This window comes from Temnothorax longispinosus, chromosome 1 (genome assembly GCF_030848805.1).
Source record: "Temnothorax longispinosus isolate EJ_2023e chromosome 1, Tlon_JGU_v1, whole genome shotgun sequence".
Classification (NCBI taxonomy): Eukaryota; Metazoa; Arthropoda; class Insecta; order Hymenoptera; family Formicidae; genus Temnothorax; species Temnothorax longispinosus.
In genome coordinates, this window is record NC_092358.1 from 18,004,264 (window position 1) to 18,020,482 (window position 16,219).

Here is a 16,219-nt window from a genome sequence, read left to right on the forward strand (position 1 = left end):
TTTTCCCATTGTTTGTATATTATGATGACTGGGAAGTGAACAATCCATTAGGATCTCATTGTATTGCTCTTGGAAGAGTATATTGTTACATACCATGTTTGCCACCTGAAAATGTGTATCTCAGTTGGAAAATAGTTTTTTGACTCTCCTGTTTAACACAGAAGATCGTAAAGAATTTGGAAATAAACGTACATTCGCACCTTTAACTAAGAAATTAAATTTTTTTAAAACAAATCAGAATAACAATTACTGTTAATGGAAATCTTCATAAAATTTTGTATTAAGTTTACTACTGGGCGATAACTTGAGCCTTCATGCTATGTGTGAATTTGCTGAAAGTTTCCGGGCTAACTATACATGTAGATTTTGCAAAATTTATCGTACTAATTCTGAGACTACTTGCCTTGAAAACAAATCTGTTTTGAGAACACGTGCATCGCATAATATGGATCTAGCTTTAGCAAACTGTTCACTCAGTAGAATCAAAGAAGAGTGTGTCTTCAATGCAATTACTTCATTTCACGTTATAGACAATACTTATGTTGATATCATGCATGATGTTCTAAAAGGTATCGCTCACTACGATATGATTCCCATAACAAATCATTTTATTGAGATCGGTGATTTTACTTTATCAAGTCTCAATTATAGCTTGCAAATGTTTGATTACGGTCCTAATGTACAAAACAAACCACCTTGTATCGCAAATAACTTTACAACAAAAAGCAAATTTAAAATGACAGCCTCAGAAATGTTAATTTTTTTGTAAACTTTTTGGGGTAATTATTGGACATAATGTGAAATCATATAATAACCCTGTAACGATGCGCCCCTTACGCCAAGGCATCGTCCCCGGCCACCACCCGCCGGATGCCGCCCGACCGATCCTCCGTCGGGCGAGGACAGGGCGCGGTGCGCCCACAATTTTTAATCTTTTGAAACGCACCGTGTGCGCGGGAAATCCGCCGCACCGGTGCCTTCCCGCACGACGCCGACGAGCGCCGAAGCGAGCCGATCCTCGCCGAAGCGAGCACACGGGATCGCGCCGCTCCCACCACCACGCCATCGCCTGACGATCGGCCTCTCTCCTGCCAAGCTCGCCGCGCCGAGCGGTATAAAAAGCCGGCGCGCTCGACGAAACGACACTTCGTCGCTACCACGGCTCTCCGCTACTCCTGACGAAGCCTACCTTCCAGATCCTAGGGCGACACGCAAAATGAGGTCCAGCGTTTGGGCCTCTACTGAGGGTTCTCAGAGTGTCTCCGAGCTCCCTCATACTTACCCCGACGGCCACGGCACCGCGCGGTCGAGCGTGCTCGGCCTCGTAGCGAGGGTTCTCGCGACCGTAACCCCGGGATTCCGCAATCCTCCGTGTACATATCGCGCTCCCGCCCACTCAATATACCGCACCGGGTGCACCCGCACCACGGTGCCGCGCCGCGACCGTAGAGTGCTATACCTCCACGTTCATCGTACTCTCCGTAAGCGCGTTCCGTTCGTATATAATATACCGCGTTTCATTATTTCCTGTAGGCCGCCCAGTGCACCGGCACTGTCGATTATTCGTATATGATATCTGTAACCGCGTTCCGTCCGTATATAATATACCGCGTTTCAGTATTTCCTGTATGCAGCCCAGTGCACCGGCACTGTCGATCGTTATTCGTAAATGATCTCTGTAACCGCGTCCCGTTCGTATGTAATATGCCGCGCTTCGTTATTTTCTCGTAAGATACTGCGATGAACTCCGTTCGTATGTAATATACCGCGCTTCGTTATTTTCTTGTAATATACTTTGTATACCGCATCTCGAGTTGAATAAAGTAAAGGAATACGTGTGTATCGCAAACTGACTACTGTCTCTGGGCCTTTCATCGAACTCCCGATCCAGTAAACAAGGCCGCGTTCGATATAAAGTCAGGCCGTTACAACCCATTTTGGAAATTGTACTTATTATTAAAAGAAATAATTGAATTTGTCTTTAGTAGATCAATGTCACAGAATGCTGCTACAGCATTTAAAACATTAGTGGAAGAACATAATCAATATATGAAATGCACAAAACAGCATTTGAAACCAAAACATCATAACCTCATTCACTATGCAAGAGTCATGATGCAATGTGGACCACTTGTTTCCTGATCTGTGATTAGACTTGACTTCCATTTACCAAAAATTTTATTTTACTGTACAAATTATTTGTTTAAATGTTATTATAATTATAAATTTTTCTTTTTTTTCTACAGTTGAATGTATAATTTAACTCTGGGATCTAATCTACTCGCAGTTATCTCTTGTAGATACAAATAAATGTAGCAATTACTGGTAAACTAGTGATCTATAGATACATCAGAATAGGATAAGGTATAACGAGAGCGGTCATGGGCGCGATTTAGCTGTTACTTTATTTTAAAGCGCCTCTATGTCCATGAAATGCGGACATTGAAGTACGTAGCTAACATTCATGAATCCCGTAGGTAATGTCCACGAATTTGTGGTTCTCTTTCGTGCTATGTTCACGATTTTTTTGTTCTTTTCGGAAGAGAACCAAATAATCGTGGACATAAGAAAGAAGAGAACCACAAAGTCGTGGATATTACAGGCTCGTGGCGCAGAGAGATGTGTGCTGGTTTATAAGTGAAGGGCCAGTGCAGGTAGCCATTGCCGTAGCGTCTTACAATTTACGTGAAAGTCTTACGTTAGTGCTGGTCTACAACCTTGCTTTAAAGGGTATTTAAGCTCTAAGCCGTAAGAAATTGACCAATCACAGTCGAATATTCTCCTCAAATTCCATTGTGATTGGTCAATTTCTTACGGCTTAGAGCTTAAATATCTTTTAAAGCAAGGCAAGGTTGTAGACCAGCACTTATGCGACATGTAAACTAATCTTACGGCAACGTACAAAGAAAAACGTAACGTAACGTACGTAACGTAAGACTAGTTACGTTACATTTTTCTTTCTGCGTTGCCGTAAGATCAGCTTATGTTCACGTAACCTCAAGATTTTCACGTAAGGCTTAAGACGCTACGGCAATGTACGTGCGCTGGCCCATAAAGCCGGAAAATCCGAGTTCAAATCCGACCAAAAAAATTGTTGGTTTTTATTCAATCGCCACCTCTCGGAAGCAGGAATAGCAACCCACCGAAAGTATCTTGCCTAGCTCTGCCCTCTCTATATTTGGAGAGGGTCACCAAATTGGGAATTGAGCAAAATGAAATACGTGCGCATAGATGATTTTTATGTCTGCTATACTATGATCGCCTAAATCGTGTCCACGGCCGCTCATAGGTTTTTCTCTGATATTAGCTGGATCAAAAAAGTTTTCAGTACAAAAAAACGCAACCGCATGTATAAATGTGTCAAACAGGCTAGTTTCTACTAACCGTATTTTATATTTTCTCTTAAAAAAAAGTTTTCGTAATACTATTTTTATTTCGATCGAATTGACGTCGTTTGTTCTATTTTTTTTTTAATAAATTCACGCTTCTTTATTCCTCTCCTATATAATCTCTACTTTACAAAAAATTGAACTGTATTACGAAGATTTTTAAAGGACGTTATAGGTGATGCTCATCTATACTTTTGCACACCGGAAAACAGTAACTATCAACGACGTTAATCTCGCCTTGAAGACTGTGTACGGCTAGGGTTACCTCTTTTCTAGATGAGGGGGGCGGCATTTTTGCTGAGAAATTTGTCAGCGGGATTCGAACCCGATTTTCCGGATTACGAGTCTGGCGCTCTACTCACTAGACCAGCCATCACTACCACAATTGAATTGTATTATTATTTTATATTATGCGTAATCACCCTCGCAATGAGGATTACATGCCCGTTCTTTAACAAAAGACTGAATGTATTCGTGGACGCATATTTAAGCTTGTTCGCACTCTCAATATTCATATATATGTTTATTGAAGCAAGCTCGCTCTCTCGTTCGCGTTCGCTCGCAATCGTGACAAGCAAAGTGAAAAGACGTAGTTCTACGTCAAAATAAAATTCTATTAATTATACAAATGAAGTACCTTCAAAAAAGTAATTTTTCAAAAATTGAATTTGTTCGTGTAATATTTGACTAATTAGATTGTTTTCATATCTATCATGATTTTAAGCAATTAATTTTTTATTTAATAATACATACACTTTTAAATGTTAAGCATTTTTACCTTTGTAAAAATGCATCTTTTATATATGTATAGTATTTAAAAACCTACAAATTCGTGCAATTTATTATAACAAAAAGTAATTTTACATCACACGTACGTGAAAAGTGGCACATTACGCGCGCGCGCGCGCGTGATGGGCCACTTTCCACGCACTTGCAACATAAAATAGAGTGTGCAACACTGTGTGTTAAGTTGAAAATTGGACGTGCGGGGTGATCGCACTCGCCTCCGGCTCATGCGTCCACTCCGCACGTCCAATTTCCATCTTACAGCACTTGTTACACAAATAACTATTACGCAATTTTATGTAAAATATAAAGCAAAAAATATATATTTCATAAATTTTAATAATTTAATAAAACTTATAAAAATAGGAAATATCGCATTATTTTTCAAAAAATTGTGCGTTTTGTTATTTTTTAATCTCTTTAATTACCCAATAAGTGTAAAATTTAATAATGTATAAATAATAAAGAGAAGAAAAAACCAATACTTTGTATCTCTTTATTAAATGAGTAAATCGTTATTTTATATATAACATTACAAAATGCACGTAAGGACAAACAAAAATGCACCAGGAAACAAAACATTCAACGAAATCCGCAAAATCCATATAATGATTATTTTCAATTAAGTTTTGAAATTTTTAAATTTGCCATTATATACCCACTATTTCAAAGCCTAGATTAATTTGAAATTGATTTGTTAATTTTTACGATATATGTACAACTAATCTCGTTCTTATAAATTGTCATACATAAGAATTACTTGTGCTAAGCTATGCTGTGTTTTAGTATAAGTTTAAAATTATAATTATTGGATAATTAGAAATAACACAAAGCTTCCTCTATGAGAAAGCAAAAGTATAAAATCTGGCAGTTTGAAATGTACCAAATATCAATATATTCAAACAAAAACAATCCCTCTTTCTTCGATCATAACCATAACAAATATTATAAACATCTATTGAAATGTCTATCTAACATGTATTTAGTATAACAAGCGACAGGCCAACGTCAAGACGCAAGCGACGAGACGCTATCAGCATGGCAAAAAGAGGACTTGATCCGGATCCTCCTTCTGAGTACGTGTTTATATATATATATATATATATATAATTTATAAATATAAAAATTGTAAATAAAGCAAAATAAATACTGCGCGATCCGGGCGATTGTTTTCGCGATCCCGAGATGTCCAGCCGTAGGGGCGTCGTGATTCTGGTATAGGATTTCGGGGCGGTGGTCTTTGGCTACGCACTCTTTCCATTGTTCGTCGGCGGGTGTTTCTTTAAAATCGAGATTGTGGAGTACGTGACGGAGTAGTTTTCCCTTCTTTATTTCGTAGTCTGGATATTCGCGCGGGGCGTGTTGCACGGCGCGCAACGTGCGGCGATACCAGGGCAGCGGGGCGGGGGGGTAACGGCGGCTGTCGTGGGCTGGCGACTGGATGCGCGATTTTGTAGAAAAAATCGATATCGAAAGAATCGATAAAAACAAAAAAAATCGATACTAAATAATCGATTATTGCAAAAAAAAAATCGGAGAATCGATATATCGATAAAATATCGATTATTTAAAAAAAATCGAAGAATCGATATATCGATTATATATATATATTTTTTTTTAAATATTTACAAACGGCAATCAAAAACTAAAATAGAGAACCGTTTAAAAAACTAAATTATTTTTATAATTTTTTAATATTAACAGTGTTAATTTAACACTGTATTAATTTAACACCTACATAAAATGGTATTTGAAAAGAAATCAACTTTTTGATATAAAGTTCATTTTATTTTCATCGCTAAACAATTTTAAATATTTTAGAAATTTTTTTTGTTATTTGTCTATTGTTCTATCATTTCCTTACCAATCTTACCATATATTTCTTCAGATAATTTGAATTTGTAGTAGTAAATTTGAGACTGCCGTTTGTAAATGAAAGTGGTCCTGGAAAGAAAAACAATTGATTATTTCCGATGATATATAGAAGGGAATATGTATAATTAAGGTCCATGACAAAGTAAGTGTGCCCATGATAAAATTCATACTTGACTTGACTCGTACTCACTTAGAAAATCATCAATTTGAAATAAAAAAATCAAACAGCAGATTCAAGGTCACCAATATAAAAAGCAGAATAAAGGAAAAAAAGAATTATGCCAGTATGTATTTCTTTCTAATGAATAAGTGCATAGTACAATCTTTTTGTTAAAAAAAACCAACAAATGTCTGAAGTGCAAATGTGATGTTCACATTGCACATTGTATAAAAATAAACATTGCACACATTGCACATTGCATAAAAATAAACATTGCACACATTGCACATTGTATAAAAATAAACCGAGAATAATAAGAATAAGAATATAAGTCAAGGTAACAGTAATATATATAAGTAAGTAAGTTAAGTTATATAAGTAAGGTAAGTAATATAAAAAAGTAAAATGAAAAAATTGGGAATGAATAATAAGAGTCTAGATGCAGAAAAATTCTTCATTCCAATTTCCATTCTTCTTTTGAAAGAGATCCCAGAAATAAGAGTCGATTCAAGTGCTCACCCGTTAATCGATTTCTCTCATTGCTCTTGATGTCACCAGCCTCGGAAAATTTCCTTTCTGATGGTACAGAGGTACTAATAATACTGATGTATCGAATTGCCAGTTCGTACAGCGTTGGAAACGAATTCTGTAAGGATTTCCAATGTTGAAATGGATCGTAATGTCGAGCAATTACCGATTGCTTTAAATATTGTCTTAATTCATGGGCAAGATGTTCATCTTCCGTACTCTCATCAGTACTTTTTGCCACCATATCGTCATGAGCCTTCCAAATAGTTTCATTAGAGTCCTTGTCTTGTTGAACTGCAGATCTTTTTTCTTGAATTTTTTTCCCACCAATCAATTTCATTTCTTTATTGATTCGTTCCACAGCAGCAGCTGCTGCACGGGCATTTTGAAAATCGATTCGTTTGAATCGTGGATCAAGTATTGTAGGGACCGCGAGAATCATATTATTTTCAACATTTTTAAATTTATCTTGAATCGATTCAAGGAGCTTTTTCTGAAAAGAACTTCCGTTGTTTGTTGAAGGTTTAACTTGTTCAATTGATAGTGTCATACAGTGAATGATTGGTATAATAGTACTGCAAGTAGGATATTTGCTGCCACTGATTTCCTTAATGACATATTCAATTGGTTTCATGAGAGACACGACTTCCTGTAGGACTTCAATTTGGCTATGAGTTAACATATCTGGAATGTCTGATCTTTTGCATTTCAAAGTAACTGCATAAACGTACTGCTCCAGAGCGAGAAATCTCTCTAACATGTAAAGAGTGGAATTCCAGCGAGTCGGAACATCAAGAATAAATTTCAAGACGGTTCCCTCTGTCTTTCCATCAAGTATTTGTAACCGTTTTAACTCATCTGTAGCCACAACACTTCTTCTGATAAGCACGACAATTTTCTTTACTGTAGCAATAATATCGTTGATCTCTGGCATATCCTTTAATATTTTAGGTACAAGATGAGACAAAAAATGAGCAAAACACCAGATATGTCTTTCAGAGCCTACAACATTATGTACAGCAGCTTTAATATTTGCTGCTCCATCACTGGTGATTGCCATAATTTTTTTTTTATCTAATTTAAAATCATCAATGACAGAATTGAGACACTCCGTGAGGTACTCTGCTGTATGATTTGTATGCAGCGGAAAGACTCCCAAACATCCATTTTTCATTACAAGATCTTCAGACAGGTAATGAATGGTGACACCCAGATAGCTTTGGAAAGTACAGTCTGTCCAATTATCACATGTTAAAGTATAGGACAAAGCTTTTTCAAGAGTGGATTTATAACATTCTTTTGCTTCAACATAGCGATTATCCATTAATTTAGTTAGAGTCTTTCGATCAGGTATACAATAAAGTGGAGCTACTGTTTTCATCAAAACCTTGAAACCTTCTTTATTAACTATGGATAGTGGTTCTTTGTCTTTGGCGATCATAAACATTAGTGCTGCAGTAATTTTGTCAGACCGTGTTCCTCCTTCTGAAAATGATAAACGAGCATTCGACCATTTGACTAACCTACTTATTAATTGTTTGAAATTTGTTACAAACCTGCGAAAGAATTTGCCCTCTCAAAGGCTTCGTCGATTCGGGGTAACTTGCTCTTCTGAAACAAATTTTAATATATTTTTTTATTATGTATTAAAAATTAGGACTGTTACTTTTTCAAAGCTTCGAAGCTTTAAAGGAACGAAGTTTCGAAGGATCGAAGCTTCGAAGGTTTTCGAAAGAACGAAGGAATCTTCGAAGGAACAAAGCATCGAAGGTTCAAAGTTTCAAAAAAAATGTGTTAAATCGTAAACTATCACACTTATGCTTCATTTTTTCTAGTTACAGCGTTTGTGATGTGTAGTAAGTAGAAAAAATGAAGCATATAAATGTGATAGTTTACGATTTAACACATTTTTGGAAACTTCGAACCTTCGAAGCTTTGTTTCTTCGAAATCTGTCAAAGCTTTGATCTTTCGAATCTTCGTTCCTTCGAAGATTCCTTCGTTCCTTCGAAGCTTCGAAGTTATCAAACTTCGATCAAAAGTAGTAGGCTTATTAAAAATCATTATCATTACCTTTGATGCCAATTTTATTCGTTTAAGCGGCGGATCATCTTCATCTCTAGCTGTCGATTCACTACTAGATTCAGATGTAGTATCTCTGTTTGGCTTTAATATATCAGAGCACAATAATCGATGATTTCTGGACAAATGTGATTTTAAATTCGTTGTCCCACCACAATGCTTAACTTTAACATTGCAAATGATGCATACAGCACCTTTATCATCCTTGTCTTTAAAATAGGCCCATACAGAACTTTTTTTCCTGATACTGTAAATAATATAACTATGCTTATCAAATTAAAACTCATAGTTTTTAAATGTGTAAGTAGAAACTTGCACATTGCTTCCTCATAGTTTTTAAATATGCAAGTAGATCCGCACATACACACACACATACGCACACATACGAACATTTTAATTTTTTTTACGAAAATAAAATCCTCTATGAGAAAACAAAAAAAATGAAAGATGAATTAATTGCAATTTTTACCTTGAATTATTCCTCTCCACAACCAGAGAGAAACCTGAGAGAGGCCATCCCGGCATTTTTCGCCAATTTTTCTGTGTCACATTTTCCGACGCGCCGCCTGAGAAAGTGCGTATCAACTACGTCGTTTCGCTCGGTAACCGCACATGGTTTGCGTCCGTGCTAATGGTTCGTGTCCGAACTAGCCAGTTAGAGGGGATATGCTGCGGCCGCGGCGCACAGTGAAGCCGTTTGCGCGAATCGCGGAAAAAATTATGTTACTTGTAAAATATGCAATGAATGATCATAGAACCTTTCAATGTTGACTTATAAAAATTGCAAAAGTGTATATTTATTAAAAATTAATGATAGGAACAAGTATTTGATTGAAATTAAATAAAAATTCAATTTACATTTAATTTACGTATAAGAGCAAAGTAATTCTTGCGTCGATCATCGCTTAAGTCTAAATTTTTTTGATGTGGTTTACTTCTTAAACTAGTTATTAACGGATCGGATGACACGAGCATCATATGCATAACATCTTTATTTGTAAACTATGATTAAGTCGATATCGTTTATAGTCCTTAATTATTTCTTGCCTCTTGAGCTTCTTCCGATAATGTCCCAAACAGGTAACGCTGCATTTTCCGAGGCATTTTCTATAATTTCCTTACCGTAAAGAAGAATTTATGAACGGTAATTGGCATAAAGTACCAAGAATATTTTTCAATAAATATTTCCGCTGCCTTGTACGCATAAGAACCGAATTTTTCTGAATTTATTTCTTCACCACAATTAATCGTTTGTAATATTGTGGAAAATCTTCTGATCAATTTCTCGTCAACTCCAGTTATTTCTGCTGTGATTTTTGGATCAGCAAAAAATCGTCGAGAAGTATTTCCGTCATTAGATGATCCGGAACCTTGTTTAACGATGTCTACCCTCAGTCCAAGTTTATTATAAAAAGCGTCTTGTAGTATTCTTTTTTTTGTTTCTTCTTTTTTAACGCGTGTTTCTGGCGTTGTTGACCACTTATTCTTGAAAGACAAATTGTAGGCAATATGTAATATACATTCCATGAATTTGATTCGTGCGTGCAAGGGTGACATTCCTAATTTGAGTGCTTCTTTTCTTTGTTAGACCTTTTATTAATTTCTGTTAAGTTGTTCATTTGAGATGGTTTGGAACCGCAAATGAACCACGAAGATGATGAAGGCGTGTGGGTTACAGCTTGAGCTTATACCTTATCGTCTATCATCATAAATATCATTTGATGATTTATTTTGAATGTGGTTCCGAACTTTTCTATTTCTGTTTCTCGTAATTGAGCAATTTCGTCATCCATACGTTGCTTTTCACTTTTTATTTTTTCAGCAGTTTCTTTTGTGTATTCAAATTGTATTGCTCTGCAATATCTCGTTGAAGAAGGTCGATCATTATTCCAAATAAATAATATTTTTATCGTAAAATGAAGTAAGACGTAAAGGCACCATCTGTGACTAGTTAGTGCCAATTGTTATAAAAGACTTTTGCAGCAACAATGCACTCGAAACAACAATTATCCGTTGCGTTCCTTTCTCCTTTCAAGACATGAAAAGCTTTTCCATCTCCTATCAAGAATTAGTCACAGATGATGCCCTTATACGTCTTACTTCATTTTACGATAAAAATATTATTATTTGAAATAATTTGATCGACCTTCTTCAACGAGATATTGCAGAGCAATACAATTTGAATACACAAAAGAAACTGCTGAAAAAATAAAAAGTGAAAAGCAACGTATGGATGACGAAATTGCTCAATTACGAGAAACAGAAATAGAAAAGTTCGGAACCACATTCAAAATAAATCATCAAATGATATTTATGATGATAGACGATAAGGTATAAGCTCAAGCTGTAACCCACACGCCTTCATCATCTTCGTGGTTCATTTGCGGTTCCAAACCATCTCAAATGAACAACTTAACAGAAATTAATAAAAGGTCTAACAAAGAAAAGAAGCACTCAAATTAGGAATGTCACCCTTGCACGCACGAATCAAATTCATGGAATGTATATTACATATTGCCTACAATTTGTCTTTCAAGAATAAGTGGTCAACAACGCCAGAAACATGCGTTAAAAAAGAAGAAACAAAAAAAAGAATACAAGACGCTTTATATAATAAACTTGGACTGAGGGTAGACATCGTTAAACAAGGTTCCGGATCATCTAATGACGGAAATACTTCTCGACGATTTTTTGCTGATCCAAAAATCACAGCAGAAATAACTGGAGTTGACAAGAAATTGATCAGAAGATTTTCCACAATATTACAAACGATTAATTGTGGTGAAGAAATAAATTCAGAAAAATTCGGTTCTTATGCGTACAAGGCAGCGGAAATATTTATTGAAAAATATTCTTGGTACTTTATGCCAATTACCGTTCATAAAATTCTTCTTTACGGTAAGGAAATTATAGAAAATGCCTCGGAAAATGCAGCGTTACCTGTTTGGGACATTATCGGAAGAAGCTCAAGAGGCAAGAAATAATTAAGGACTATAAACGATATCGACTTAATCATAGTTTACAAATGAAGATGTTATGCATATGATGCTCGTGTCATCCGATCCGTTAATAACTAGTTTAAGAAGTAAACCACATCAAAAAAATTTAGACTTAAGCGATGATCGACGCAAGAATTACTTTGCTCTTATACGTAAATTAAATGTAAATTGAATTTTTATTTAATTTCAATCAAATACTTGTTCCTATCATTAATTTTTAATAAATATACACTTTTGCAATTTTTATAAGTCAACATTGAAAGGTTCTATGATCATTCATTGCATATTTTACAAGTAACATAATTTTTTCCGCGATTCGCGCAAACGGCTCCACTGTGCGCCGCGGCCGCAGCATATCCCCTCTAACTGGCTAGTTCGGACACGAACCATTAGCACGGACGCAAACCATGTGCGGTTACCGAGCGAAACGACGTAGTTGATACGCACTTTCTCAGGCGGCGCGTCGGAAAATGTGACACAGAAAAATTGGCGAAAAATGCCGGGATGGCCTCTCTCAGGTTTCTCTCTGCCACAACTAATTCCGTTTCATTCTCAAGACTTTTAGAATTTACGACATTGGCATTAGAACATTCGTTGTTGGACTTGGAAGATGGACCTGCTGCTGATATATCATGTACTTGATGTACTTCGTGATGAGAGTTTACTGCATTGCATGACGTCACTGATTCTGTGTCACATGCATGAAAAACCAGGGGACTCTTGTTCCCAGCATGTGGTTGCGTTGGCAATGGTGTGCTATAATAAAATAGGGAAGAAATTTGAAATTATAGAAAATGAATTGAAAATCCTAAGCCAGTTGCAGTAATTATTCTGATAAACTTACTAATCAATATCGTCAATCGATCGGTACAAAACATCGACAGCAGGGTTCCACTCTTTAACTTTTAGATTGTACTTTTCTTGGATAAACTCCCAAGTCACTTTGTCATTATCTGAAATTATCATTTCAATATTACATAACAATCAGTTAAAAATATTTGATAACATATTAATTGTATTTTTATATATAAATTCATGAAAAAGGCACGTACATTTCAAATTAAGATATTTATTTCTGGTCAATCCTCTTTCAGCGAAGGAAGGCTGTTCGTTAATACGAAAATAAATCGTATATCTAGGATCTGTTGGATAAAAAGAAATGATAAATGAAACTAAATTTGACTTGTCAAATTCAATCAAATTCGATAATGATAAAAAGATAATTCAAAAATAATCTTTCGCCAGTGATAAAATAATATAAAACTTTTTATTGTCGGCCTGACTGGCAATAATTTAATAATTATAACAACGTTTTGACCTCTATTTTGGGTCCTTATCAAGCTAATGAATAATGATAGATCAATGTGCGTCGAACGACGTCGTTACACGGGCGCTACACGTGACGGTCATGCCTTACGAAGTTTATATTCTGTTTTACCGCCCCGTTAATGTTTAACGATGACTCGTAATGTTATGATGTTCGACGAACATTGATCTATCATTAGCTTGATAAGGACCCAAAATAGAGGTCGAAACGTTGTTATAATTATTAAATTATTGTCAGTCAGGCCGACAATAAAACGTTTTATATAAAGAGATAAGTTTGACGATAAGTTGTTGAAGTGAACTTAGAATTTTCAAATTACTTCGCAATAGATCTGTTAAAAAAGAATATAACTAATTCACATCTTACCTTCGTCTTCATACATTTTCATGTATATGTCTATCCACAAAGTAGAGGTGGAAAAACTTTTGTATGCAGCAGCAGCACGCAGCACTCGTCACTTCCTCGTTGCAACGGAATAATTCTACCCGTAATTCCCGATTGGCGACCGTTTTGCGATGTATCTGCGTCTTCTTCTTATTTAACAATCCGGCCACAATTCTCGTAACTCGTAACAGTCCGAACAGTCGTAATACTCGTAACCTAATTAGTAAAAATTTTACTTTTAACAATTAAATTTGACGATTACAATTAATTTACTTAGAAATTATCAGGATATGTACTCACTTTCGGTTAACGCACCCAGTGACGTTAAAGCGTACAGACATTCCAGACTATACACTAAGAGGGCTACGTCACTTATAGCTAGAAATCTGCATATGAGTTCATAAACATTATCTGCCAGGCCAAATGTGACAATTTCTTTGTTACTGTTATAGTCCGGGAGCCCACCGCAAAAATTTGGGTCAATCGCTTTTATGACAGATTTTTACTCGAAACAGTGGGTAATGTACCGCACAATACTAATCGCTTGTCAGCCAAAGTCGTACCTCCTGCTTTATATCTTATAACAAATTGTTAACAAATAAAATTGTGCGAGGTACTTCACTCATTGCTTTTATGAAAATTTTCTGTTTCAATAGATAGGGGGCAATAAAATGGACCTTCCAATACCCGGCTGCCACCCCTCATCCCCTGCTTTAAGGGTGGCTGCCGATGTCCAATATGACAATATTGATTAACTAACCTACACCTATCACTTTTATGGACGAATGACATATCGTTGGAAAGCTCGTAAAATTTCCTTCAAAATAATACCCGGCTGCCGCACCTTCGCCCCTGTGGAGGTGAGGCTGCCAAGGTTTTAACTCGCTGCGCGAGTCCATTCGAAAACGCAGTTTGAAATGCGCGTTCTAGACAAGGACAGAGCGATGTGTTCCCATTTGTTCTCCAAATGTTATTATTCTCCTGAATGTCACATTGTTACAATGGCAGAGCAGGTAAGAATTTGTGTTGTTTATATATTTTTCGACATTCATTGAGTGTAGTAGTCAAAATGTATGATCTTATTATCGAGTCGAGTTTCAAGTTTGTTTTTCATCTTTTATGAAGTGTAAGGAAAGCGTAATTAGAATTTTCGAAAAGTTGTACTATCGAGTCGCATCTGTGTAATCATTTACGTAAATATGAATAACACAGTTATTGATCTGTAATTATCATAAGTAAAAGATCCTAAAAAATTTAGTTGTAGGCAAAGGATAGATGTCATGATTAACTGATTAGACATATTTATACTCACTTTGCCGTATGATTCTTAAGTGAGGGGTTACTTCAGCAAAGCTTTCGTGGAGGTGAAGAAATAAAGGTTTTTCGTAGTTTACTAATGTATTTATTTATATGTTACAAAATCATTGAGAAAAAGTATTAATTTACAATATGCTGTGTTGCATCAGATGTTAAAGTATATACGAGTAGCCAGCTTGCAGCTATCTCTTCATCTTGCGATTTGCGGTGCGGATTTGAACAATTATTATTGCACGATCATCGCGCGGATATAGTAAACAGTATAATCTTGCGCAGTATTAAACATTTACAATGTTTCTTAACAATGCTTTTATGATCATGCTTTACTTGTCAATAATATGTATAGCCATGTGAAACTTATTGAATGAAAAAAACAGCAACAACAGACATTTGCAAGAAGATGGAAAATTATTCATCGTAAAATTCGTCAGAGAACTCATCTCCCGAAAAATCTACATCAAAATCAATGTCGTCGGTTGTTTCCTTTTCTACAATTTCGTTAGTATCGTTCATCATTTCCTCTGAACTTGAATCATTTCTGGCATCTTCCTGCAAAATTTCTGTTATTGTCGAAGGTAAAGCGTCTAGAGCATTCTGGCGACAACACTATAGTTTGAAACCGACGTGGTTCATTGGGGACGCTTTACCTTCGACAATAACAGAAATTTTGCAGGAAGATGCCAGAAATGATTCAAGTTCAGAGGAAATGATGAACGATACTAACGAAATTGTAGAAAAGGAAACAACCGACGACATTGATTTTGATGTAGATTTTTCGGGAGATGAGTTCTCTGACGAATTTTACGATGAATAATTTTCCATCTTCTTGCAAATGTCTGTTATTGCTGTTTTTTTCATTCAATAAGTTTCACATGGCTATACATATTATTGACAAGTAAAGCATGATCATAAAAGCATTGTTAAGAAACATTGTAAATGTTTAATACTGCGCAAGATTATACTGTTTACTATATCCGCGCGATGATCGTGCAATAATAATTGTTCAAATCCGCACCGCAAATCGCAAGATGAAGAGATAGCTGCAAGCTGGCTACTCGTATATACTTTAACATCTGATGCAACACAGCATATTGTAAATTAATACTTTTTCTCAATGATTTTGTAACATATAAATAAATACATTAGTAAACTACGAAAAACCTTTATTTCTTCACCTCCACGAAAGCTTTGCTGAAGTAACCCCTCACTTAAGAATCATACGGCAAAGTGAGTATAAATATGTCTAATCAGTTAATCATGACATCTATCCTTTGCCTACAACTAAATTTTTTAGGATCTTTTACTTATGATAATTACAGATCAATAACTGTGTTATTCATATTTACGTAAATGATTACACAGATGCGACTCGAT

At 35.8% G+C, this 16,219-nt stretch overlaps 1 protein-coding gene across 1 annotated transcript; it reads right to left on the reverse strand.

Moving 5' to 3' along the window:
- Positions 1-6,036: 6,036 nt before the first annotated feature.
- On the reverse strand, positions 6,037-13,526 carry LOC139812995 (E3 SUMO-protein ligase ZBED1-like). The gene is made up of 5 exons (XM_071778250.1): positions 13,511-13,526; positions 12,662-12,770; positions 12,390-12,573; positions 8,664-8,902; positions 6,037-8,294 (listed from the first exon to the last, which is right to left on the reverse strand). Exons 1-5 carry the CDS (start codon positions 13,524-13,526, stop codon positions 6,665-6,667), a joined length of 2,178 nt encoding a protein of 725 aa, XP_071634351.1. The 3' UTR covers positions 6,037-6,664.
- Between the last annotated feature and the right edge of the window lie 2,693 nt (positions 13,527-16,219).

What these genes read in the sequence shown, in the direction of transcription:
- LOC139812995 (XM_071778250.1), bottom strand. An exon ending in TCGATTGACGATATTGATTA is followed by an intron (nt 12,574 to 12,661) that starts GTAAGTTTATCA and finishes ATTTTATTATAG; the next exon opens with CACACCATTGCCAACGCAAC. An exon ending in GAAGAAACAAAGCTTCGAAG is followed by an intron (nt 8,295 to 8,663) that starts GTTCGAAGTTTC and finishes ATTCTTTCGCAG; the next exon opens with GTTTGTAACAAATTTCAAAC.